General features: G+C 41.0%; 1 protein-coding gene across 1 annotated transcript; it reads left to right on the top strand.

The window, feature by feature from the left end:
- The first annotated feature begins 46 nt into the window (after positions 1-46).
- Positions 47-18,393, top strand: LOC149748635 (protein TASOR 2-like). The gene is given in 6 exon segments (XM_089916995.1): positions 47-821; positions 4,964-5,206; positions 8,968-9,788; positions 9,790-9,845; positions 10,172-10,601; positions 13,801-18,393. Coding segments are annotated over 6 exon segments (3,777 nt in total). The 5' UTR covers positions 47-61; the 3' UTR covers positions 15,268-18,393.
- The last annotated feature ends 7,428 nt before the right edge of the window (positions 18,394-25,821 follow it).

The raw sequence follows: 25,821 nt of genomic DNA on the forward strand, positions 1-25,821 counted from the left end.
TGAAACACTGTATCATATTTAACCATCCTGTAATTTTGTAATCTAAAGCGTTTTTTCCTGCATGTTTTTGAAAAAACAAGAACTTTGGGTTTTTAATACATGTGTATATATTTTAGGGCTGAAAGACTTGAAAGTTGAAGATGACATCTCATTGAAGGTGGTACCTATTTTACCTGCCCTTAATTGTGCCCTGCTGGAAGCAAAGAAATCATTTTCTGAAAAAGGAATCTGTCCAAACACATTAGTAAAGCATAATCTCCCAGAACTGTACAAGGTGGACAAAAGTCCTTCATTGACTGCTGCTTCTCAGGATGGAATTAAAGAGACTGCATTCTTTGGCAAAGTGTCCAGTGGTTTTGACTTGACTCCTCCAGCTGAAAAGTGCCCTTTACAGTCTTTAACTCAGTTGAGATCTTATTCTTCAAATCCTAATGGGTACATTTTGGAAGTATCTACTGCACTAGACTTATTGGCAGGCTGTCCTCAGTCTCCATGTATTTCAGATGGAATTTGTGACGCTGGATTTTCTTTAGTTATGACTCCAAATGCTGAATTTCACGACTCAGCGGCAGAAGTAAGAAAAGAAACAGAAACACAAAAGAGTTCTGAAGAGATGTTTAAAGCAAGGCAGGGAGCTCTGGTCCCATTAAGTCCCGCATCAAATCTGAGAGTTCAGCGTAAGAGAAAAGCAGGCACGCTGCCCGTGGTACAGAGTAAAAGGGTGAAGTTGTGCCGTCCCTTTCCCAGAAGAACTCGTGGTGGAGCAAAGAAGCGTCCAGACTCTCGCACAACTCTCAAGTTCCGTCAGAAAAGAGAAAACGGTAAGCATGGTCTGTATGGATTTTCAGATGAGCAATTAGTAATAACTGTTGTGTGTCAACCCTGTTCCTGTGTGACCATCCTGGACCGTAGCTTGACAGTGTCCGTTAGCTCTCTCCAGGTGATCTGTGTGCATGCTAAAGTTGGAGAAGCGCTAATCTAGATAACATGAAAATCAAGAAATAGGACAAAAGCCCACCCACCAAAAGCTTGTATTTCACTTGTAAAACTGCTCAGATCATCACTCAGTTATTTATTTACCTGTCCAAGAAATAAGGTATTTCAGATGGAATTTGTGATGCTGGATTTTCTTTAGTTATGACTCCAGGTGCTGAATTTCACAACTCAGCGGCAGAAGTAAGAAAAGAAACAGAAACACAAAAGAATTCTGAAGAGATGTTTAAAGCAAGGCAGGGAGCTCTGGTCCCATTAAGTCCCGCATCAAATCTGAGAGTTCAGCGTAAGAGAAAAGCAGGCACGCTGCCCGTGGTACAGAGTAAAAGGGTGAAGTTGTGCCGTCCCTTTCCCAGAAGAATTCGTGGTGGAGCAAAGAAGCGTCCAGACTCTCGCACAACTCTCAAGTTCCGTCAGAAAAGAGAAAACGGTAAGCATGGTCTGTATGGATTTTCAGATGAGCAATTAGTAATAACTGTTGTGTGTCAACCCTGTTCCTGTGTGACCATCCTGGACTGTAGCTTGACAGTGTCCGTTAGCTCTCTCCAGGCGATCTGTGTGCATGCTAAAGTTGGAGAAGCGCTAATCTAGATAACATGAAAATCAAGAAATAGGACAAAAGCCCACCCACCAAAAGCTTGTATTTCACTTGTAAAACTGCTCAGATCATCACTCAGTTATTTACTTACCTGTCCAAGAAATAAGGTATTTCAGATGGAATTTGTGATGCTGGATTTTCTTTAGTTTTGACTCCAGGTGCTGAATTTCACAACTCAGCGGCAGAAGTAAGAAAAGAAACAGAAACACAAAAGAATTCTGAAGAGATGTTTAAAACAAGGCAGGGAACTCTGGTCCCATTAAGTCCCGCATCAAATCTGAGAGTTCAGCGTAAGAGAAAAGCAGGCACGCTGCCCGTGGTACAGAGTAAAAGGGTGAAGTTGTGCCGTCCCTTTCCCAGAAGAACTCGTGGTGGAGCAAAGAAGCGTCCAGACTCTCGCACAACTCTCAAGTTCCGTCAGAAAAGAGAAAACGGTAAGCATGGTCTGTATGGATTTTCAGATGAGCAATTAGTAATAACTGTTGTGTGTTAACCCTGTTCCTGTGTGACCATCCTGGACTGTAGCTAGACAGTGTCCGTTAGCTCTCTCCAGGTGATCTGTGTGCATGCTAAAGTTGGAGAAGCGCTAATCTAGATGACATGAAAATCAAGAAATAGGACAAAAGCCCACCCACCAAAAGCTTGTATTTCACTTGTAAAACTGCTCAAATCATCACTCAGTTATTTACTTACCTGTCTAAGAAATAAGGTCATTCAGTTTCTGAACTGTCCTCGGACAAATTCGAGTGGAAGAAGAGGATCTGCTAAAATCAGGCACACTAAGAACAGATGGCAAAAACTGATAAGTGATAGCCTGAACATGTTTAAAGAGGGGGGAAAGTGCCTGGACTCTCCCAGAACTAGAGCATCCTGGGGCAGAATTTCTAATCCTTTGTGTGTTTTAAAAGTGGTCGTCTGGATCCTACTACAGACCTACTGAAACAAGGTCCAGTGGCCTCGAGACATATATATTGAAACAGTTCCTCAAGTGGTTTTGTTGCCCCCTGAAAACTGAGGGAGAATCAGCGTCCAGAGCCATTTAATGTTAGTCAAATGCACTTCAGTGAACAGAGCACGACAAATAACACAATTTTGGCTTAGAGTCATCTCAGATTATGTGTGGTGTATTTTGTTTAAAACTAGGGAACTTATGCTCTATGACCCCTTAGCGAAGAGGTGAGCAGACTTGGGCCAAAGGGTCCCTCAGGCATTACCTGTTGTCTCTGTACTTCACTGTGCTGGCACAGGTGGGCGGCTGTGACTGAGGTCTGGCCCTTCACAGAAAAAATTTGCCAACCCTATCTATAGTATTTTGAATTTTAAAATTCTGATGCCTAAAGAAGAAACACTGGAGGTGTGTGGATCCCCAGGATCCTAGATAATTAAGATTTTACCCTGTGGTTTAACAAGTAGTTATTTCTGGCCAATTATAGTTTGAGAAATTGTGTGTGTGTGTGTGTGTGTGTGTGTTTAGGAGGGTGGTAGAGAGAACGGCAGTATGAAGCAGCAACTCACACTCTACATTTCCTCACAAATTCCAGGCCAACCATATTGGGTTTCTCTCTATATGAACCATTTTAAAGGTATTAAATAAATTACCTATAATTCAACATATATGTTGTCACTGTTTCTCAAGTGTGCTAATTTCATCCACTATAAGAAATATGTTTTAGGGATGTCCCTGGCAGTACAGTGGTTACAACTCCACACTTCCAGTGCACAGGGCACGGGTTTGATCCCTGGTCAGGGAACTAAGACACAACATGCCACAGAGTGTGGCCAAAAAATGAACAACAACAACGATGTGATTAAACCAGCCAAGATGACTAAATATAATACCACAAAAGCTCAAAAAAAAATAGAAAAGAAATACATTGTATATTGTAGTCCAGTACACACAAATTCATACATTACTGAAACAGAAATTTCAGGAAGCATTTACCCTAACTATGTGTAATACAATCTGATATCTTCTGTTTCATTTAACAAAGAATTCTGGTTGCAGCCCATTAAGTTTATTTTATAATACACCCATGGGTTATTGCATGCAGCTTGAGAAACATGTCATTGAGTGATGCAAATAAGCAGGGCAGTCCGTGCAGGGTCACCTGTTTCGTGTTTCTCCTTTTCCTCGCAGGACCTAGGTTGTGAGAGATGTTCCCCTCCCGCCCGTGCAGATGTTACGCTTCCCCTAGTCTTGATCATCTCATCTTATTTTCTTTCTCTTCTTAATTTAGTCTTAACAGTTTTCCTGCTTGACTTATATTTTGCCTTTTTTTATGCTAAAAATTTTAGAAATTGTAACCAGTATAAAATCAGAAGTCTTACTCTAAAAACAAAACTGCTGCTTTATTGCCTTTGATAGTTTAGTAGGGAAGAAAATAATTAGACCCAGGGAAATGTACAACATTAAGAGAGTCTAAAAGCTTTTTTAAAAAACCGTTTATTTTTCTAACCTTCAAAAGAATAAAATGAAACTGGTCTCTTTTCTACATTTCACTAATAACCATCACATTCTGAAACTGTTTAATATGTTTTCTGTTCTCAATCAATTAGAAATAGTATTTTCCATATAACGTGATTTTAAAATATTTGCAAACATTCACACGTGTGATTATTTTATATCGTCAATGGGGAAAACGTTTTCACAGGGAACATTTATTAACATTTTTTTTAAACTCTTAAAGGATTGAAACACTTTCTGCGTGTGATACAAGCAGGTTGTTAATAGTTTTTTCTCCTCATGTGCCCCCACCTTTAGTTCTTTCCTTCCTTCCCTGCGAGAAGTAAAGCTGAGCATTTTGTAAGAGAAATGAGCAATTATAATAGATTTATAGGAAGTTAAATCAGAAGAGGACTTTCTTCAATGTACCTTCCTCTGTCTTCTCTTAAGAGGTGATTTTTCAGGCAGTGTTAAAGCTTTGATATTTAGGTGTAGTGAAGGAAAATATGTAAGATGGCTCTTTGTGAACCTACAGTCTCTTCTCTACAGTGTGATCATGGTTTTAACCATATGGCTTTATGGGAGCTGTGTCGCTTTTGTGTAAATTGAATTATCCGTCACCCTGTGCTGTGAACTAGCATGTTCAGCCTTACCTGCCACATCAGTCAGCAAAGATTATGGAATCTTTTTTAAAAATTAAGTCATGCCTTGTTTCTATAAAGTTATTACTCTGATATTTTTCTCCTAATCCTAATTAGGGATATAGACCAACACTTAGCAAGTTCAAAAATCTTTTAATGAAATACCCCCAATTTTATATTTTATTCCCCATTATTAAAGTTTCCCCCCCAAAACAAATCAAAGGAAAGCTATGCTGATAAATATGTGCGCCCCCTACCCCTTAGAAAACGGTGTCTTTTCTGCATAAGGTGCTGAAGTGCTGACTGCACAGTTTGTACAGACAACCAAATTGGATTGGAAAAACCAAGAAGCTCCTATTTCTAAAGCTGTTCCAGGGTCAACGAATGCTAAAAGGGCAAGGAAACGAGAGACATCTCCAGTCAAAACTGTTCCAAGGGCTGAGCCACCTGTGAAGAATTCTCCACAAAAACAGAGGGAAAATATAGTAAAAGGCAATCAGAATCCCAGAATCAGAAAGCAGCCACAACCTGGTAAGAAGTCCTCTTCCTGTAAATTTCAGCACCGTAATACAGACTAATCGAGATTATAAAGTAGTATATTGAAACAGTATAAGATCAGTTGAAATCTGTCACGTTCTTGTGGTCTTCTTTAGTTCAGACACTGACAGGACAAGTAACTTGGTTTCCCATTGTGAATAAATAAGAAAGTGCCAAGATTCATACCTTCACTAAATAGACCCTACTTTTCATTCTGCAGAAAGCCTGAACATGAACTGTTTAGCAGAGTTAAAGTATAAATGGCCTTTTTTAATGACTAAATTCACAAGCAAGTAGCATCTGGCAGTATTTTTCTGGACCATAATCAGTTATAGAAGATATTATAAGTTTGTCCAGAGGGAACTGTAAAGACATGGTTCAAAGCAGTCAGTAATCTCGAATCCTGTATTTCACTTGTATTTTTTCTTGTTTTTTTTCGGTACGTGGGCCTCTCACTGCTGTGGCCTCTCCCGTTGCGGAGCACAGGCTCCAGACGCGCAGGCTCAGCAGCCGTGGCTCACGGGCCCAGCCGCTCCGCGGCATGTGGGATCTTCCCGGACCGGGCCACGAACCCGTGTCCCCTGCATCGGCAGGCGGACTCTCAACCACTGCGCCACCAGGGAAGCCCCTGTATTTGGTTTCAAAAGGCATTAAATTAATTTTAAAAGCAGTTTTACTTTTCTACTTCTACTTGTGCGGAAGTGAATAACCAAGTCTCCTTCTGTGAGCCAGCAGCTGACTGCTGGTTCCGTGTTCCACCTGCTGGAACCTCCTCGTTGCTGGCACGTTCCCTCATCACCGCGGACCTCACTTTTCTCCCAGCTCCATGTCCCTCTTCACACCCGTCTCTCTGAGTAGAGTGCAGCTCCACCAAGCTGCAAAATCTATACATTTTACAGTATCTTCGGTATTGAGTCCTACTGTGTTGTATGTGTGGTGGTGTTTTTTGTTTAGAAAAACCTTCATTTCCTCATATCTCTGTATTTCCATCAGTTTTCTGTCTAATCTCATGATTCTACTTTCTCTCATCTACCTTTAGGTTTTTTAAAAGCCTCAAATTTAGTGGAATTCAGGGAAAGACTCTTGTTTTGTTGGGGTGATGGTATTATGGATGAGCTTGGTTTTTTCTTTCCTCATTGTTTTAAAAAATTTTTTCGGCCACACCTTGCAGCATGTGGGATCTCGGTTCCCTGACCAGGGATCGAACCCACACTGCCTGCATTGGAAGCGCAGAGTCTTAACCACTGGACCACAGGGAAGTCCCTTTCCTCAGTTTCGTTAATGTTGTTTATGGCTGAAGATTTTTCTGAAAGCTCCTCAGTCATACCACCGTACAACCTGTAGAGAGTCAAACCCAACACAGACTCTCTGCTTGTCTCCCCAGGCAGTTACGAGGTGGTCTTACCCACGGGTCCACATTTCTCTCCTGCCGTTTCCCAATGCGTGCCTTCCCTGCCAGGCACATGGTGCCACCCACACGAACCACGCCTGTTGTCACTCCTGTGCAGTCCCCTCTGCTCAGCTAAGTCCACCCGGAGTCATTTCCTGATGCTCTGATCTGCACTCATTTCTCCTTTTTTTTCCATTTCTTTTTTGGGTTTTTGAGAACGTTAAAGAGTTAATTCATACTATTTTCCAATCATCTGGTGTGTCTTGGTCCTGTCTTTCCAATTAGTTTGTAAACAGGATGAGTATAGATACATACATAATGCATTGTATTCCCAGCCTTGTCATTAGAATTCCTTGTGCTGAATTGGCTTCTATATACTTGTAGGCTAATCGATTAGTGGGAGGAGGTGTGCAACTGGGCATTGGCAGAAAAGTGAGCCCAGAAAATGAAAAGTTTCCAGAATGGGTATTCAGAAATAGGGCGATTTGTATTGCAAGTGTCTGTATATATTGTGCAGCCACATTCCAAGTTAAAATTTTAAGATTACCACCTTTTAAATAATGTGTTAATTTTTTCTTTTATTTCTTAATCACCCATGCTAATCCACTTCATTTCTTTTACTTGAAATATCAGAGTTTAAGAAGGCTCAATCATTTTGTTACTGAAACTAATGGTTTTCTGTCCTTTTTAAAGTTTTCAATATAGTTTTTATTTACTGAACTCTTTAATTTTTTATAATTTATTTGGCATCATTTTATCTATATTTCTTAAAAGAGATAGATGATCAGTATTGTATTTTTAATTAATTGAAAACCTCTAACAAGTCAGTTATTAAATGATTTACCTGAAATGACACATATGAAAATGAACCCTTTTTCTTGACTCCATACAGTGTTCTCTATATTCGACCTTCCTCATAGTGATACTCAGTGTAAGAACCATAGTATTTAAGGATAGAATGAACTTAGTGTCAGTAAACACATCAGATCCTAAAATGAATGTGTTTCCAGTACACCCGGAGGGTTCACGAGACAGCCCTCTTTGGGCCACTTTCTCGTACCTCACCCCGTTGGGCTTTGATATTTTAAATAAAAACTGGGCAGTGGTTGATTAATTTTACCCTCCTCACCATACACACACTCTTGTCATTCTGTTTGATGACCTCATAGGCCAGAGTTTTCTCTGTAAATGTACTGTCATTGGGCTTTGCAGACAGGTTAGTAATTTATTTCAGACCTGCTACTGCTAATTATAAAGAGGAGCACAGTTGGCTTTTCTGTCCATCCAGCCACCTGCTACAGGGACTCACTGCCCAGTATTGTTGAGAACTTTGTCCTTCATGATAATCACATTTTAAAAGGCTGAATCAAAGTCCTGAGAAGGCAAGTAAACCACCTGAGAATGTTAGTTTTCTGACCGAATGCCAGTGGGTAGATTTGAGTACCTGCTGTAAGGAGAATTATCAGTAGATGAGGAGATTTGCTTTTTTGCAGATAGAATAGAGAGGAAATGTTTTTAATGCAGAAACTGAAGTTTTAAAACTTGAAATTAATTGGCGATTCTGAATATTCTTACTTTTCTCATTTTTTATTTGTATCGTAACGTATTATAATTAAACATCAGTACGGTTAAAAATCATCTCTATTTTGAACTTAGGTGGTTCCTCTAATAACTTGCCAAGGGAAATGATTTCTAAGAAAGTACATTAACCTTCTATAATATACACTTTAAACTTAGAAATTCTTAGATTCTCACTAGATTGTAAGCTCTCTGAGGGCAGGAGTCTTGTTTTCTTGTTTTTGTTTTTTTCTCTTTGTATATTTCTTTAGCTGAGCAGTATGCCTTGTGTGTAGGTCAGTACATGCAGGTTTTTTTTGTTTGTTTGTTTTTGTTTTTTTGCGGTACGCGGGCCTCTCACTGTTGTGGCCTCTTCCGTTGCGGAGCACAGGCTCCGGACGCGCAGGCTCAGTGGCCACGGCTCACGGGCCCAGCCGCTCCGTGGCATGTGGGATCTTCCTGGACCGGGGCACAAACCCGTATGCCCTGCATCGGCAGGCAGACTCTTAACCACTGTGCCACCAGGGAAGCCTGAGTACATGCAGTTTTGAAGGGTGATTTCTTTTTAAATTAATATGCACATTCCTTAAGACTTGTTCCTTGGTAAATACATTATAATACATCAGGAAGTTGGACAAGACCTCACTCTGGTAATAAAAATTTAACATACAATTTATGCAACATATCAAGAGGTTTTTCTTGAATATGTTGACTTAACTGTTGATTTTCACTGAACCATAGGAATATGACAAAGAATTAATTCTATGGAAATCAAGTGTTATGTGTCTTTTTTTCTTTTATGCTGAAGCCAAAGGAGAAACTTCTTCACAGCTTCAATCAGAAATTTCAGATGGTCGAGAAGATGTTATTAGCATAAGTACAGCTCAACCAGAAAATATCACAGTGGCTCCAGAAGACCCACCTGAAAACTCCATTGTCAACTGTGACTCCCAGGCCCTAAATATGTTGGCTGATCTTGCATTAAGCGCTGCTACCTCTACCACACCATCCTCTGAGCCCAGAAACTTGCCCTGCTCCTCTGAATTGCCACAGAACGATGTTTTGCTTTCTAAAGAACATTCTTTGCGTGGTACATCAGCCCATGAATATCATAGAGGAGTTAAAAGTCAAAAAGGTGGACCGTTATCCAAGCCCTCCGCTGATAAGGGTAATCTGACATCAGACCCCACGGTCAGCCAGGAGGAAGAAAGCTTGGTTGCTGGCATTCAGGCCCCTGCAGAAGCCCAGTCAGCACTGCCCGAGGAAACCCTAGAAAGTTCCGGCGCAAGCCAAAGCTCTGTCGTTGCTGTGGAGCATTCCTATGCCCTGCTCCTTGCAGAACATTCAAAGAAGCATCTACAGCAGAGAGGGGCCCCAGGCCCTGCGTTTGCCAAGAATGGCACAAAAGGCCCTGAAGCGGGAACCCCAGTGGGGAAAGTGATGCCATTTCGGCATCAGCAGGTCACCTCCCCACTGCAGCAGCTTTCCGAGGCCCCAGTGCTCAGGCGCAGGAGCGGGGTGCTGCCCTCCAGCCTGCAGGACTTCTGCCGCTCTCGTGCCGTATTCAGCTGTGACGGCTCCTTTAAGGTCACTTTCGTATGGGAAGCAGATGACGTGTTCAGCTTAGACGGCAAGTAAGTATAGCAACAACCCCCTGGAGAAGACTGTAGTCAGAGCACTACACGGGTGAGTGGGGGTGACACTGGATGAAAGTGGATGAACTTTTCTGTTGAGGTAAATGTAGCGAGAAGGGATACTTGTGCTAAACCCTGGGGAGGGAGAAGGAAGTGTGTAAGATCCAGTAACTTGGGAATAATACCAAGCAGATTCACTGTAATCATTTGTTATATCAACTTCATTTTTATCTTACTCATTGTTTCATGTTCATGTAATTTTTAAAATAAAAATGAACACAAAAACTAAGGTTAATAATTAAGGCACTTACTTATAAGATAATCAACTAAAATAGTCATTTTCAATGATTTTGGTTTCTTCTTTCTTTAAAATCTCAGGCCTTGGAATACTGATTTACCAGATACCATGGAAGAAGTGAAGCTTTTACTTCATATGTGGGTAGCTCTGTTTTATAGCAATCAAAACAAAGTCATACAATCATCCCGAAAAGTAGTAGAACACAGCAACCCAGCAAAATACGTGTGCATAAATAGCACGTTAGAATCGTTTGAATTCAGTGAAATTGAAGAGTCCTCCGGTGTGGAAAGGTGCTCCGTAGACCCTCTGTTGGAGACTAATGAGGCTCCCAGAGGTCCTACTGCCAAAGTGTCCTTCCCAATCACTGACCCCCTGCTTCCTTTCATGAAACCACCGCCTGTGAGAGGCTTGGAGCTTTGGGTGCAGAATGAACAGAAAGAAATGTTTGCAACAGCAGGTCATCCAGAGACCCCAGAAAGCCAGAATTTCATCTATTCCTGTAATAATGAGGTAGGTAAAGCTGAATACTGTAAATGCTGGTGTTATTTTTGAAGAAATATTTTTTGTACGTAAAATCACATTCATAACAAGGCATTGGTTTCTTTTAGGAAAGTGGATTCTCTAGCTATGTAAAGGATTAGAATGCCAGAAACTTAGTTTACAAAGTCTGGATTGTCTGCAGGTGGAGCTTATCTACCATCCTGATTGAAGAAACAAAAGGAGGAAAAAAATCGTAGGCCTCAGATGATCTGGGAGCCAACCATAATTATGTAGCTTTTCAGTTGTATGATTTGGGGCAAATTACTTGTTCTCTGAGCTTATTATCTTTTAAAAGAGGTGAATAATACTTATTCTGTTTACCTATAATAGTGTTTATGGATCAAATGCAGTAATAATAAATATAAAAAATCTTTGATAAACCTTAAAGGAAACTAAAATTGAATATATTAAAAAATATTTTTAAAAACAAATCCTGAGGGCTTCCCTGGTGGCGCAGTGGTTGAGAGTCCGCCTGCCGATGCAGGGGACACGGGTTCGTGCCCCGGTCTGGGAAGATCCCACATGCCGCGGAGCGGCTGGGCCCGTGAGCCGTGGCCGCTGAGGCTGCGCGTCCGGAGCCTGTGCTCCGCAACGGGAGAGGCCACAACAGTGACAGGCCCGCGTACCACCAAAACAGAAAACAAATCCTGAGACAGTAAATAAAATGCCAGACCTCTCATAGTCTGCAGATAACTGTTTGTAAATATGAAAAATACACTTTGTTTCATTTCACTGTTCTCAACTGATAGGACGGATAATCGAATTTTTTTTTTTTTTTTTTTTTTTTTTTTTTGCGGTACGCGGGCCTCTCACTGTTGTGGCCTCTTCCTTTGCGGAGCACAGGCTCCAGATGCGCGGGTTCAGCGGCCACGGCTCACGGGCCCAGCCGCTCCGTGGCATGTGGGATCTTCCCGTACTGGGGCACGAACCTGTATTCCCTGCATCGGCAGGCAGGCTCTTAACCACTGCGCCACCAGGGAAGCCTGATAATCGAATTTTAATTGGAGCAAATTAAAAAGTTGTATCAAGATTCTAAGTAAATGGATTGACAAAATACCTGCCTTTTTAAGCTTTCAGAGCAGATTTATTACAGAATAATTTTACATGGGTTTGGGCACCTTCAGTGCCTGTGTTAACATTGAGTTTCTGTACCTGGGCTTCCGTGGGGATTTGCAGGTCCAGGGGTGAGCCTCAGAGGGTCTGTGAGTGTCTGCAGATGCTCATCTTCATCAGAATGAAGACTGGTGGAACGCTGTGGGCCAGAGACTGGTCTGAGCCCTTCACTCGCATTAGCTCAGTTAATTCTCACACGGCCGGGTGAGGTAAGGACCGTGCCACCCATCTTATAGGTGAGAAGACTGAGGATGGAGAAGTACAGAATGGCCTGGAGGCACATAGTAAATTGTCCGGCCAAGACTCAGATCTGGACACTCTAGCTGTTTCTCAGTGTCTAATTCTGTGGATGTATTTATGTATATATATGCACATATGTGTGTGTTTATATGTGTACACATAAAATATATGTTACGTGTGTATGCGTTCTTTTTCTGAGGATGGGGTTCATAAATTTCATCTTATTCTCAAAGAGATACATAAAATCACTACCTTAGAATAAGAAAGTATTTATGTTTAGTCAGGCAGATTTTAATTATTACATATATATTTATACACACACTAGTTTCTTATAAAGTATTTTCGGTCGTGGTAATATATATTAACTTACTTTAGTAATGTCCAATTAGGAATGATTTTCTTGCAAACATGAAAGAGTATTAAGTAGAAAGTAGAATGTTAAAATTAACGATTCCTAACACTTTCTATAGCATATACTTAGAAATATGTTTCCGTCATCTCCTTGAATACTGTACGCATACTTTAAAGGTGCACACACATCCTGTACCACTCCCTATTCTAGGGCAAACTAGGATTATCAAAGTTTTCATTTCACTAAGAGCACAGGCATGGTGAGATTCACGACTATGGCCCAACATTATCAGCCACAGTACGATTGGGAGGGTCATAGAACTGTTCTCAGAATGAGTGTGCCATCAAGAGTTTTCTACGCTTTGTATCTGGCCAGTCGTGTCCCCTTAAAACCAAGTCTCAGCTCCTCCCTGCCAATTGCTCAGGTCAGTGTCTTTCTTTGACTAAGGCAGAAATGTTTTTAACAAGAGATTTGAAACACAGGTCCTGACTTACAACACGACTGCTTCAAAATCTGGCAGGAAATCTGTGGCCGTAGTGTTCCAGAGCTACAGGTGTAGGTCAACTGTATGGTCAATCCACTTTACCATATTCTGAACAAGACCATTCTTCAGCCTTTAAAAAAAAGAAGAAAAGAAACAGCCTTTTTATGAGGTTATCAAAATTGTCCAGAGGTATTTCTGTTACTGTTTATGCTAAATCCTTTCTGGTACTGTTTAAATCAGTCCTTTTAGTTGAGTTTTTTAATGCAAGCTGCGCTGTGTTTTCTGCTGCTTTGTTGAATAGGGAGGTATTAAAATGAGAGAGAGATTATGTCCAGTTATAAGCTAAGAAGACAGCTAAGGGGTAAGGGACTTTTATTTAACAGGATAGAGATTGATACCTTGGGAAAGCTGCTTATCAGTGTATTCTGAGTACAAGAGATAATAATTAGTGTTTCCTCATGGGAACATTCCAGATGACAGTGCATTTATAGTCTAATTGAAAGCTGGTGTTTAAAATAAGTTATTCTTTGCTTTAAAGATTATCTTTTAATCTTACTAAAAATAATTTAAATTAATTGAGCACTTTTTCCTCTACTGCTGCGTTTCTGAATTAAGTGATGCTATTTAGCAAACAGTCTGCATTTTCAAGTCTTTAAATTGCCAGTGGTCTAGCCACTTTTCTTCCCAAAAGTCCATTAAAAAAAAAAAAAAAAAAAAACAAGGCTGTGCAACTAAGAAAGTTTTGGAGTTCTCGTGTGTGTGTGTATTTAGATAAAACAAATTCCTATTTGGGGGGTATTTTAAGCCTAAGAAGAGAGGGATTTGCTTGATCTCTACCCTATGAAGATTCAAAAGAACAGAGCAAACTAAAATTGATCTTTGTCTGTTCTGTTCTTCACATATGTAAATGCTTGAAAAAAAGATCTATTTGGCCCTTGATTTTTTAAATTAATTTATTTCTTTTGCTTTTATCATTTCAGATAATTGGGGGGAAAGCCGAACAAGAGTCATCAGATAAACTAGAGACCTCTAATCTGGTGCTTTCTAGCATTGGAAGTACCCAAACTAATGGATCTTCTATTCCTGCTGAAGATAAAACCTTTGAGCCACTTGATGGCACACAGGTGACATCTTATAATGATACTGTCACACAGTCCACATTCGCCAGGACTTACGATGGGATCAGCAATCCGTCAATGATTTTTCAAAAGTCTGTGTACAGCACCCTTGAAAGCAAAGTTGATGTTTTTCATGCAAAAATGCAAACAAAAACAGGTGCTTTGCAGGGCTTTATCCAGCATAGCAGCCTTATAATCAAAGAATGTCAGTCATCCTTGGAAGGGGAGGATGATACGGAGTATGGAGTGATTAATCTGGAACGAGTTACATTCAGTTTTGAAAAAAATGCCTATGCACCGATACAGACAGAAGTTGTAAACAGAGCTGATAAACCTACACCCTTTAATGTGGAGTTGATTAAACAAGTATCACCTGCTACAAGCCTTAGACATCCTGTGTCCGCATTTGAAAAGACACAGGGTCTTAGGGACGTTCCCTCTCTGGCAATGTCAGGACAACAAGGCGCTAAGTACCTTTGTGCCTTCTCAGTGAGTAGAGAGATACTTGCTAAAGAAATGTGTTCATTACAGAAAGGGCAGGCTGTTGCAGGCTCACCATCGCCGTCTGATAATTGCCTTGTAACAGAGGCATTATCACTAGTTAAAAGTTCTAGTTATTTGTTACCCAGAGAAGAAATGAAGCTCTCTCAAGAATGTTTTCTGTCGAGCCAGAGTCTCTCCAGCATCTCTTCGGAAGACACTGTAGAGTCGTCCCAGCTTGAAGAAGTAGTCTCATCGTCAGCTTCTGATCCCTTGGAAGAAAAAGATTCACTTGACTGCGTCCCATCAGTGAGGAATGCTTCGGATGGCTCTTCAGAACTACAGAATGACAAGAGTGGTCTAAACAGTGAACACATGAGTTTTGAAACATTTAATTCTGCATTTACCAAACAAACCAGCCTATCTGTGAATAGAGAGGAAGTCAGCCTCGAGTTATCAGAGGAGGATTCTGACCTTGACCTCACTCTCACCATATCACCGCCCACGAGTCCCTGGGAAGAAGCATCCGCTGGTGAGATGGAGCAGCAGCAGGAGGCCCCGTTACCCTGCTTAGAGCTTCAGGAGACAGCGGAAGAAATAATTGAGCCTGAAGAGGTGCCTGATGTGAACTCTGCTGATCACACGTCAATGAAACCACGAGAAAGTGAGAGAAAAGGTGATAACTTACAGACAGTGGCTTTCATACTTTCAAAAGAAACCTGTGCCCTTGAGGTTGCAGAGGAAGTTCAAGTTGGTTCAGACTTCTCCTTCAGTTGTTTTTTTTGTTTGTTTTTTTTCTGTTTGTTTTTGTTTCTGTTTTTTTTTCCCCTCCTTCAGTTCTTTAATTAAAGAAGTGTCACCAGCTTCTAGTCCTGACTGCCAGGTACCAGGTGAAGAAGCACAGCCAGCTTGGGCTGTATTTCCAAGTAGTTTTAAACTCTGTGATGCACACTAGTGAGAAAACTGACAGATCCTCCCAGGTTGAAACAGTAGATTTGGCCATAACAGAAAAAGAAAATTCTTTTGTTGGTCCCACCCATCCAGTGGGACAAGATAACGTAACTCAGATATAGAAGGAAAAATACCAAAATTTAATAACGATGATATTTTGTGGGATTTTAATTTTATTCTTTATGTTTTCCCTGTATTTTCTACGGTCGGAATGACTACTTTTACAGGCAGAAAAAAATAATAATGCTTAGTTTTGTTTTTTTTTAAATCAAAGTAAGAAATCAGCCAGGTTATTACAATTCATTGTCCAACTTCTTACCTCGCCTCAGCCATGTAAAACGGGGGTTGACCGAGACTTGGAAGAACCACCCAGACTGGCAGTGGCAGCATGGTTGTGTGAATGAAATGCAATGACTTTTCTCCGGTAACTTGCAGAGGAGACCTAATAAAAGCATCTTGAATAAGGTCATTACCCCTTCAAAGGAGGAGGAAGGCTGTGTCATAGCCTGACATGCCTATTTCTAGTACTCGCCTTTGTGTGAGAACAGCATGACTGGATTATCAGCAAAAGAATCTTAGGAAAAGGCCCTGCCAATAAGGAGTCAAAGTCATGTGAAAGGGTCAGAGGAAGAAAGACCAAGGACTCAGTGTGGGAGGGACTTCCCAGACATACTGTACAACAGACAGAAAATAGGCACCTTCCTCACCGTCATGAGGAGTAATTCACATCCTGTGACATTGCTTTCTGTCCTTGATTATCTCAAATACAAGAAAATATTATCAATCAGCCTTTCTGAAAAGTACCAATACCAATGATCCACATTTCCTTTTCCTTCATTTGTCTGTTAACAGTGTTGATGTAAACCTTCCTGAAATAGAAGCCAGCACATTTCTTAAAATATTTTTCTGATGAGTGGTGCTCCCCACTTTCCCTTTCCTATTATTTCCCATGCCTCTCACAAGAAAAAGAAAAGAATTCAAAATTTTTTCCCCAATTGATCATGCTTTGGTTAGCGGGGGAGTTTTAAAGCTACCTTTCCCAATTTGGGTTATTTCCATAACAAACAAAAAGAACTATATTGCCAGTATTACTAAGAACATGCATAAAAGGATGCTTAATCCGTTTCGATAAGCTATTCACAGGCATAAAGAAACATTCAGAGAGGTTAGTCATTGTCATGAGAAGCTCAGGAAAACTATCACTTTCAAATGCAGTATTTAGGACACACTCCCGTGCATTGAGTCATCCCTCCAGCATTTGCGGAGCTGCCACTGACTAAGCAGAGGGGGTTGGCCGAAGGAGCTAGCCTTGTGTGACATGCCAGCCCAGGCCTGCCGATGAAAAGCATGTAGAAGGACATCGTGGAAAATTCCTAGGTCCTGAAATCCCAGCGCCAAGTAAGGGGAAGTTGCAGAGGTTGCAGTGCGGGTGCACAAGAAGGAAGGCTACAGAAGTACAGCACAGAAAGACTTCCAGGGCCCACGCTGCCAAAATGAGGCCTGGAGAACATTGATTTGCAGAGCAGCAGGACCGATGCCTTTCGAGATAGGGTACAGTGTTTCTGGATGCTGATGGAGCCTCTTGAAAGGTAGATCAATTTCTGGGGTCCCTTTTAGGGAGACTCTCACCCCGGGCAGGCTGCTGACCATCACCGCTGACCTGGGCACAGCTATGTACAGAAGGATGACACCAGGAAGCCTAGGTCTGTGCCTTTGGAAAGAAAAGCATCACACTCAGAGAGTCTGGGGAGCTTTTATTGATATTAAGCAACAGATTCACTGGTGTCAATATAATATAGAAGCCAAACTTCATTTAAAGTCTATAACTGTAGGAAAGCTTATATATGACTTCCAGATCCTCACAAATCCATTTGTTTCAGAAAAGATTCTAAAGAAGAAGTCTGGAAAATCCTTAATTAAATTTTGGGATTTAGATGATGATGGGATACAGAATAAAGGAGGTCTCACAGATCTTTGGGATTGATCGGAGGAAGGCCACATGGAGGAAGTGACTTAGGAATTTTCTTGTGAAAGTTTTGTTTATTTAGGGGCGCTGCTGGTTTGGCATAAATGGGACTTTCTCAAGTATCACTAATGAAATAACTAACCTCCATTCTATGAGTGTTTTCACCTGCAGTCCATCTGCTGCCAGGACGGAAGACAATGTAGCCTACATGCATAGCCATTTTCCCCAGTAGGTAGCATCCTATTTATGGAATAGTTCTTGGTTATTTTATTTTAAAGACGGAATTATCAATTTTGTATTTGTCCGGGTGATTTAACTACAGCTTACCTAGACATCGGTGATGCCAACAACAAATGAGTATTTTCCCTTTTCTTTGAAAACCTTTGATTTATATGAGAAGACTGTTCTGTGTACCTCAGTGTTCTACAACTTGGGGGAACATTTTTCTTCGTGTTTTACACATTGCCAGAATGTCTGACTTTGTTGTCTGGCTTTGTTCACAGCAGCACTGTAGTTTTCCATTAGTTTTGGGTTACAGTGTTCAATATTATTGTTTTAAATTATTCTCATTTTAAGCAGAATAGCTTCAAAGCTATTCATTGAAATTAATGATAAAAATAAGGATTTTACAAGTGTACTCAGTTGTAGCAAAAATAAGTCTGTTTTAACCAGTAGCTTTGTTTTTGCACGTTAAGGTCAGAAATGCACATGTAATGCATGTTGGAGTCTGTTTTAAAGGTTTTACCACCTGTGTAAAAACTAACATCTTCAATGGTTTTATCTGCTGTTATTCATGCTACACTACATAAACATTTTTTTCCTAAATGGTACAAATTTATAAACTGTCATTTTCACTTACTCAGTTTTTGTAAACAGCGTACTACAAAAATCAACCCTCTGAGGAAGAAATAATCATTTATTTATATTAGAAATAATTTCTACACCAATCTTTAAAACTCAAAACCAAGCAAAAACATTGGTAAGATACATAGTATCTATTTGGAACAAAGGTTTTTGTACCTAATTTGTTTCATTTTAATAAAGACAACTAAAAATCATTCAACTGCTTCTGCAATGATTTTATAGCAAATATTAAATTTGTAAGAGAATGTTTTACAGCACTTTAAATTTTTTAGGCCATTTAGCAGAATAAGTAGCTTCCAAAAGAATCCTACCACTTACCTCACTTTGGCCGCCATCTGTCAAGCCTCATCCCCGCAGGCCTGCCCGGTGCTTTCCCCTCCCTCGTGCAGTGCCGAGCAGCAGGCTCCAGCAAGAGGACACCTCACAACTCTCCAGTTGGCCCTTCCAGGGGGTCATGTCAGCCTGCACAGGAACTTCCCTCAAAAGCCATCTATCTGCTTTTAAACTCCCCCTACAGAACCGAAAGTGTTCCTTTCCCCTCGGTATGTTCTTAGGAGGAGGAAGAATGACTGAGTTTTAATTCTTACCCTAGCTCTTGCTTAGAGACCCACTCAGCTGATCTTTACCCCAGGGATAAGAATCTAATAGGACCATAACTGTATTTGGTACACTGAATTAATCTGAAATTACTACGGAAAAGGAAAGTACAGCGCACCTGCCAGCCGTGCTCCTCCCCTGAAGGACCTTCCAGCACCCACGAGGCCGCCCGTTCTGTAACTGAAGGCTTAGCCAGGCCACAGAGGAGCAGGCGCCTCCAGACTGAGCTTCTGCAGAGACTCTGCCCTCATCACCTTTGTGCCCCGTTGGCCTGGCACAGAAATGTTGGTTGTTCCCATAAATATGCCGAATGCAGAATATGAAGGCATCCTGGTACTTCCTTCGTACTACTAACCCAGCTTGTGCCTCCACCTGCGTTAACGGCTCACAATGCGAAATATTGCAGGAAAAGAGGGGAAAGGCCTGCTGGAATTTTAGATAATCTTATGAAAAGGAAGCAGTTGTTTTCAACCGGGGTGATCTGGGGTTGTCACGCCAGGGAGGTGCATACAATGTGCGGGACAGCCCACCTACAACAAAAAATTCTTTGGCCAAAAATGGACAGTATGAGATTGAGAAAGCTAAAGTAATCACTTGGATAATCGAAGTTATTATTACCCTAAATCCTTTAACAGATTGCCTACCTTAGTCTATGTCCTTCAGACTCAACTTTAAAAGAGAATACAGTTACAATGTCCTCATTCCTCCGACATAAATGACAGACTCAACTATAAAAGAGAATACAATGTCCTCGATGTAAATGACAGCACATACAGTGAGGCTTGTAACAATCAAGGGGAAAGGAGTTACCACTAAAAACTGTCTGTCTACAATCTGAATTAAATGAAAATACTGGGACTTCCCTCGTGGCGCAGTGGTTAAGAATCCACCTGCCAATGCAGGGGACACGGGTTCGATCCCTGGTCCGGGAAGATCCCACATGCCACAGAGCAACTAAGCCCGTGTGCCACAACTACTGAGCCCACGTGCCACAACTACTGAAGACCACGTGCCTAGGGTCCATGCTCCGCAACAAGAAGCCCAGACACCACAACGAAGAGTAGCCCCCACTCACCACAACGAGAGAAAGCCCGTGAACAGCAAGGAAGACCCAACACAGCCAAAAATAAAATTAATTAACTTATTAAATAAATAAATATATTAACGCACCCATTCCACCGGATGTCACTTACTCCCTGATGGGAACGAATCCCTGTTCTACACCACTACTAAGGATATCTAAGAGAGTCTAATAATTATATTGTACCAAGAAGTAATTCGGGGTCTACTCACAGTGAAGCCAGATGGCAGCACTCCACCAACCACTAGGGTCTTCAGCACTCTTCCCCAGCATCCGTTTTCAGCTCTAGTGAAGGAAATGAGCAGCTGTGTCAAGGCCAGTACAATACTTACTAGCTCTGAATTGTCAGGACACAAAAGACCAACAAGAGGGAGCTGGTTTCCAGAGTTTGGCTTTATTTTGCAGTACAGAAATCATCTGGAGCCATTGTGAGACAGACATCATTGAAGCAGAGGCTCTGTCAAATCAATACTGCGTTGCAGCAGCTTGGTCCATTGAAGAAGCCCCACCTGGGATACAAAAGAAGCTTCTACGTTTACCTGCTTTATGATAGTTTCTTTCCCCTCCGCTCTCATCAAATTTATTAGATTAAAACACCGCACACAGGCTTCCTCCAAAATGACTCTCAAAGTCTGGAGTTCGGTTAGACTTGGAGGCCCACATAAACCCAGCTTGTGGCTATGCTGCCTGGGCACTGTTCTAACACTTGATGTAAATGTAAAGGGGTGGGGAGGAGTGAGGGATACTGTCCCCAACGATGGAACATTCGATTCCGTATCTCCTTAATGTCAAGAGGACAGATGGCACGCAAACTGTACTGACACAGCTCTTGAGCAGTAGAAGCTCATAACTGCAAAGGCTACACTGATTAAAAGATACAAATACTGTATCAAGTTCTCTGTATCAGTATCACAATGTTTTAAAACTGATCCTTCACTAGAAAAAGCAAGCCAGTATTGGTTAAATTGAACAGAATGTGGGAACCTGCCAATTCTGAAGAGCCACTCCATGAAAACAAGTTAATACATGATATTAGAAAGGGGAAGAATATTTACTGGTACAGTGCTCTGCAATCTCTCAGCTTTGATTACAAAAGCGGGCCTTACAATATTGATTTCATACAATATGCATCATTTGCCAAATTTTAAGTTTGTCCTAATTCTATATACAGACAATCAATCATGCATGAAGACAAAGACATTTTCAGACACGGGGAGACTTAGAAATTTTACCTTCCACAGATTCTTTCTGAAAAAGTACTTGAAATTGCGTTTTGGGGGGTGGGGAAAAAAGAAGAATTCTTGAAATAAGAGGACCAGCACCCAACACACAGTTGGATCCAAAATTTCAATAATTTGAAAATAGTTCCATGATAGTTATTCTGCAGAAGACCTAAAGCAATTTGTACAAATTATGGGACTCCAAGAAGCATGTCTTCAACAAAAATGTAAATTTTCTTTAACAAACGATTGATTAAGAAGTTGGATGATCTTAGAAATAAGAAAACATAGGGTTTCTTTTTATTTCTTTAACGTGAAGAGAAAAGCAATTGGCAGCTGCATGGAGGGAAAATAGGTGAAAAGTCTCCATGCAGACATGCACAAACTAAAGGTAACATGGTTTTGTGCAACTGATCTAAAAAAAAGGGAGAGAAAATCCATTGGTCCTTGAAATTTGGAACATTCTAAAAATGGCATAGATTCAGATATTCAGATTTTAATTTTTAGAAGCAACTAATGGACAAAACAGAAGTGGGTTTTGGGTTTTTTTTTTTTACTGCAGTGACAGACTGAAAATGTTACCATCTTGAATTACCTAAAAATACTGGAATAAGAGTAGGAGCATAAAGAAAGAAAAGAATAGAAGATACTATTTTAAATTGATGGATATAAAAGTCAAGGTAACCAATAGAGAAATTTTAAATATAATTAATAAAACAATGGAGAGAGTAGAGAAAGGAAAAGTGAAATATAAAGAAGCTAAGTTTCACATTTGTCGTATCAGAGAAGCTGATCATCGTATCATCATCAGTGTATCATGGTGATGATTTTAATCCCCAAAATTCATAATCCCAATTTTCCATAGATAATGCTCTTCATTAGAGATGTACTTCTGCCTATACTTCCTTTCCTATGGTACAAAGTCTGCTTCCTCCAAATTCATGTCCAAATGTTTGTGGTGTCCCTTCTGGCTTTTCCAGTCTCACTTCTGTATCTTGTGCCTCTCACTGGCACTTTCTGAGGCAGCCCCTAACCAGACATCTTAGTCCTCACCATAAAAGACAACAGAGTGAGGCGGGAAATGCCAAACGACAAGACCTGCCCGCCGCAAGCTTGAGAGAGGTAGGGGACCCGCTGCATGTCATCTCAGGCATGCTGGTGAGGGAGAAAAGTGTTTTGCCCCTGAGTTTGCCTGCTGTGCCTCTGCCTTTAGTCTCCTGCTGTTTGTGTTTGGAAAGGGTTTCACCGTACAGGTTTAAGCCAGGGAGCAAGAAAAGTACCCAGCTGATTTTTGCAAGAAATTCTAGATTTTCAATCTCTACCTCCCTTACCACTCAACTCTTTCCGTGTATTCATTCACAGCCAAGAATGGAGCAGCTGTAAATAGCTTCTTTGACTGAGATCTCATCAGAGAAGCTGGAAAGCCCACGCTCTCAGAGCTAAGGGAGGCACTGGGCAGGAAGGCCAAGACAGAAAGGAGGAAAGAAAAATGGAAAGCAAAGAAAACGAAAATACATCCACAATCTACATAGTACTGCAGGGCTAGACATTTGTAAAGCCCTTAACATGTTTCTACATTTTAACCACTTACTGAGCCCCTTCTACATCCCTTACTCTCATTTTCTATGTCAACCCCCCCCCCACTACATTCCAGCAACATTGACTTTCTTTCTGCTTTTAGAGCATTTGAAGCTCATTCCTATCTCAAGGCCTTTGTTCTCGCTGTGCCCTATCTCAAGCATGATTCCTAAGCTTAAGCTTGTTTCATGGCTGTCTCCTCATCCTTCATTTCTTAACTCAGAGTCACATCTTCAGAGAGGTTTTCCTTAATCACCCTATTTACTGCAACACGCCTTACCTCTCAGCCATTCTTTACCACATCATATTTATTTTCTTATAGCATTTGTTTGTATCAAGAATTATATTTATCTTGCTTGTTTGTCATCTATATTCCCCCACCCACCAAAAAAATCCACAGGTACAGGAATTTTTATCTGTCATTTTCACTGTTATATCCTCAGTACCCATACTCCTAGCCAGGCGCATGTTATATACGTTATTATTTTATTTTTATTTTATTTATTTTTTTATTTTTTTTTTGCGGTACGCGGGCCTCTCACTGCCGTGGCCTCTCCCGTTGCGGAGCACAGGCTCCGGACACGCAGGCTCAGCGGCCATGGCTCACGGGCCTAGCCGCTCCGCGGCATGTGGGATCCTCCCGGACCGGGGCACGAACCCGTGTCTCCTGCGTCGGCAGGCGGACTCTCAACCACTGTGCCACCAGGGAAGCCCACGTTATTTTTTTAAATAACACATTCCATACATTATGCTAAGCTCTTTACATAGGTAAGATTGTTTACTCTTTACAGTGTAATCTGTACTCTTTGCAGATAAAGAAATTGAGTCACAGAAGGAAATAACTTGCCCAGTATCACACAGTAAGTGAAAGTGGAAGCTCATAGATTCAAATCTAGGTTTTTAATCCTAAAACCCTTCTTCTTAGACACTATTCCATACTTCCTGAAATATGCAAGGCACTTTCAAGAGGCAGTGAATATGGGAAGCCATGAAATGTGGTCCTTGCATTTGAAGGACCTGTAGAACTGGTTGGGGAAATATTATGTTTACATAAAGAGACAAATTATAACAACCAGAGGCAGCTGCTCTCATGATAGTCTCTGTGATCCCCCTGCCTTCATAACCTTCTAGTCATTCTGCCCTTGCCAGTAGGGTCATGGCCGGCAGCCAAAGTTTTTGGACGACTACAGCTGAAGCTGCCAAGTATTTACAACTCTTAATTCTTACTCTTAAAATCGTTTAAAAGGAATTTTATGTGTTTCAAGCTTATCAGATACTGTTTAATTTTTCCCAAGTTTGTGTTTAAGGACCAGCTCCTTGTGAATTATGGAGACTTTGGTTTTTGTTTTGTTTTGTTTTTTTGAAATTTACTTTATTTTTATTTATTTTTGGCTGCGTTGGGTCTTCGTTGCTGCACGTGGGCTTTCTCTAGTTGTGGCGAGCGGGTCTACTCTTAGTTGCGGTGCGCGGGCTTCTCATTGCAGTGGCTTCTCTTGTTGTGGAGCACGGGCTCTAGGTGCGCTGGCTTCAGTAGCTGTGGCACACGAGCTCAGTAGCTGTGGCACACGAGCTCAGTAGTTGTGGCACACAGGCTTAGTTGCTCCGCGGCATGTGGGATCTTCCCGGACCAAGGCTCGAACCTGTGTCCCCTGCATTGGCAGGTGGATTCTTAACCACTGCGCCACCAGGGAAGCCCCAAGACTTTGTTTTTGATACAGACTTCTGAAGCTGTCCCCACATGTCTTCTTCACAGGGTCTGAAAGGGCCTAGGAATGTAGTATCAGGCTTTTCAGGTGATCCTGATACCCAGCTAAGTTTGTAATCAGTGAATAATGACCGTAAATTAACGTTTACTTGATGACTCAGCGTCTTTTTATCTGTGCCTGTTATTAAACTACAAGTTCACTGCAGCCATAGCCAGTGCAAGTGATGGTCACCACTTCCCTGGGTCTCAATTTCCTCATGTGTAAAAGTAAAAATAAGTTGGATTACATGATCTCTAAAATCCTTTTTACTTCTAAAATTCTAATTCTTCAAAAAGGAGCTTTCCCAGGATGTTTACTAGAACATTGTTTCTTTCAGGAATGCCCCAGTTGTTATTTGCTTCTTTCTCAAAAAAGTGGAAAGACAAATAGATTTCTAAATAACTTTCAGAGGGCTGTAATATGAGGGCCTTCCCACAAATCTAATTATTAAGTTAGTACCTGAAACAGCTTTCTGAAGTGTGCCTTATCCAGATAAATAGTAATCTTCATCTTTCTCTTCATGAGCTTTGGTCTCATCTCTTAACATTCACAACATCATCTCTCATTTCTCTGTAATCAACACAGTATACAGCAGCACGCTCCTCGTTTCTTGCCCCTGAAGCTCACATGTACTACATGTTTATGGATGGCACAGGAGGAAGTAGGCATGCATCAGTTTGTGCTATGGTAATTTGTAAAGCCTAAACATTCTTTTCCATCATGTAGCCATTGTTATTTTTTAAGGTTTCTTCTGACAGGATTCTAAACATAGTAATGTTAAAAACTGTCTTTAAACATGTTAAAGCCTTAAATAATGTCTATATAATATGTCATTTTAATTATTTCTTCTAGGAAATTTCATTTATAATATGTTCAAATTATGAACAGCTTCTAGTTGAATCAATAAAGGTAAAGTGGCAAACAGAGCATTTTAGGGAATTCCCTGGTGGTCCAGCTGTTAGGGTCCGAGCTTCCACTGTAGGGGGCCTGGGTTGGATCCCTGGTCGGGGAACTAAGATCCTGCAAGCCATGCAGCGCAGCCAAAAAACAAAAAATCATTAAAAAAACCAGAGCATTTTAAGAATATATATTGTAAGGTATTAATATTCCTTTAATGGGATAAGCTCTGCATCAGCCTGTTTATAGCTTTGACTTCCTGAGATAAAGTTCTGAAATGCAAGCACAGCCAACCTATCTTTATAATGATTAAATCGTCAGGAACTTGATTCCTCACTACTTGCTAGAAAAGAATAATTCAGTTTCATCAGAACTATGAAAGTGCTCAGTGGTAAACAGAGCTTCATGAAAAAGTAAAACACTATCATAGATTGCTAACTGTTTTTCGTTTCATTCATCTCCATTTGTTCCCTGTCCACACTCCTCTCTACCCCCTACTTTCTC

This window comes from Delphinapterus leucas, chromosome 8, assembly GCF_059928025.1.
Source record: "Delphinapterus leucas isolate spDelLeu-1000000601 "Yukka" chromosome 8, BTC_Dleu_Yukka2, whole genome shotgun sequence".
Lineage (NCBI taxonomy): Eukaryota > Metazoa > Chordata > Mammalia > Artiodactyla > Monodontidae > Delphinapterus > Delphinapterus leucas.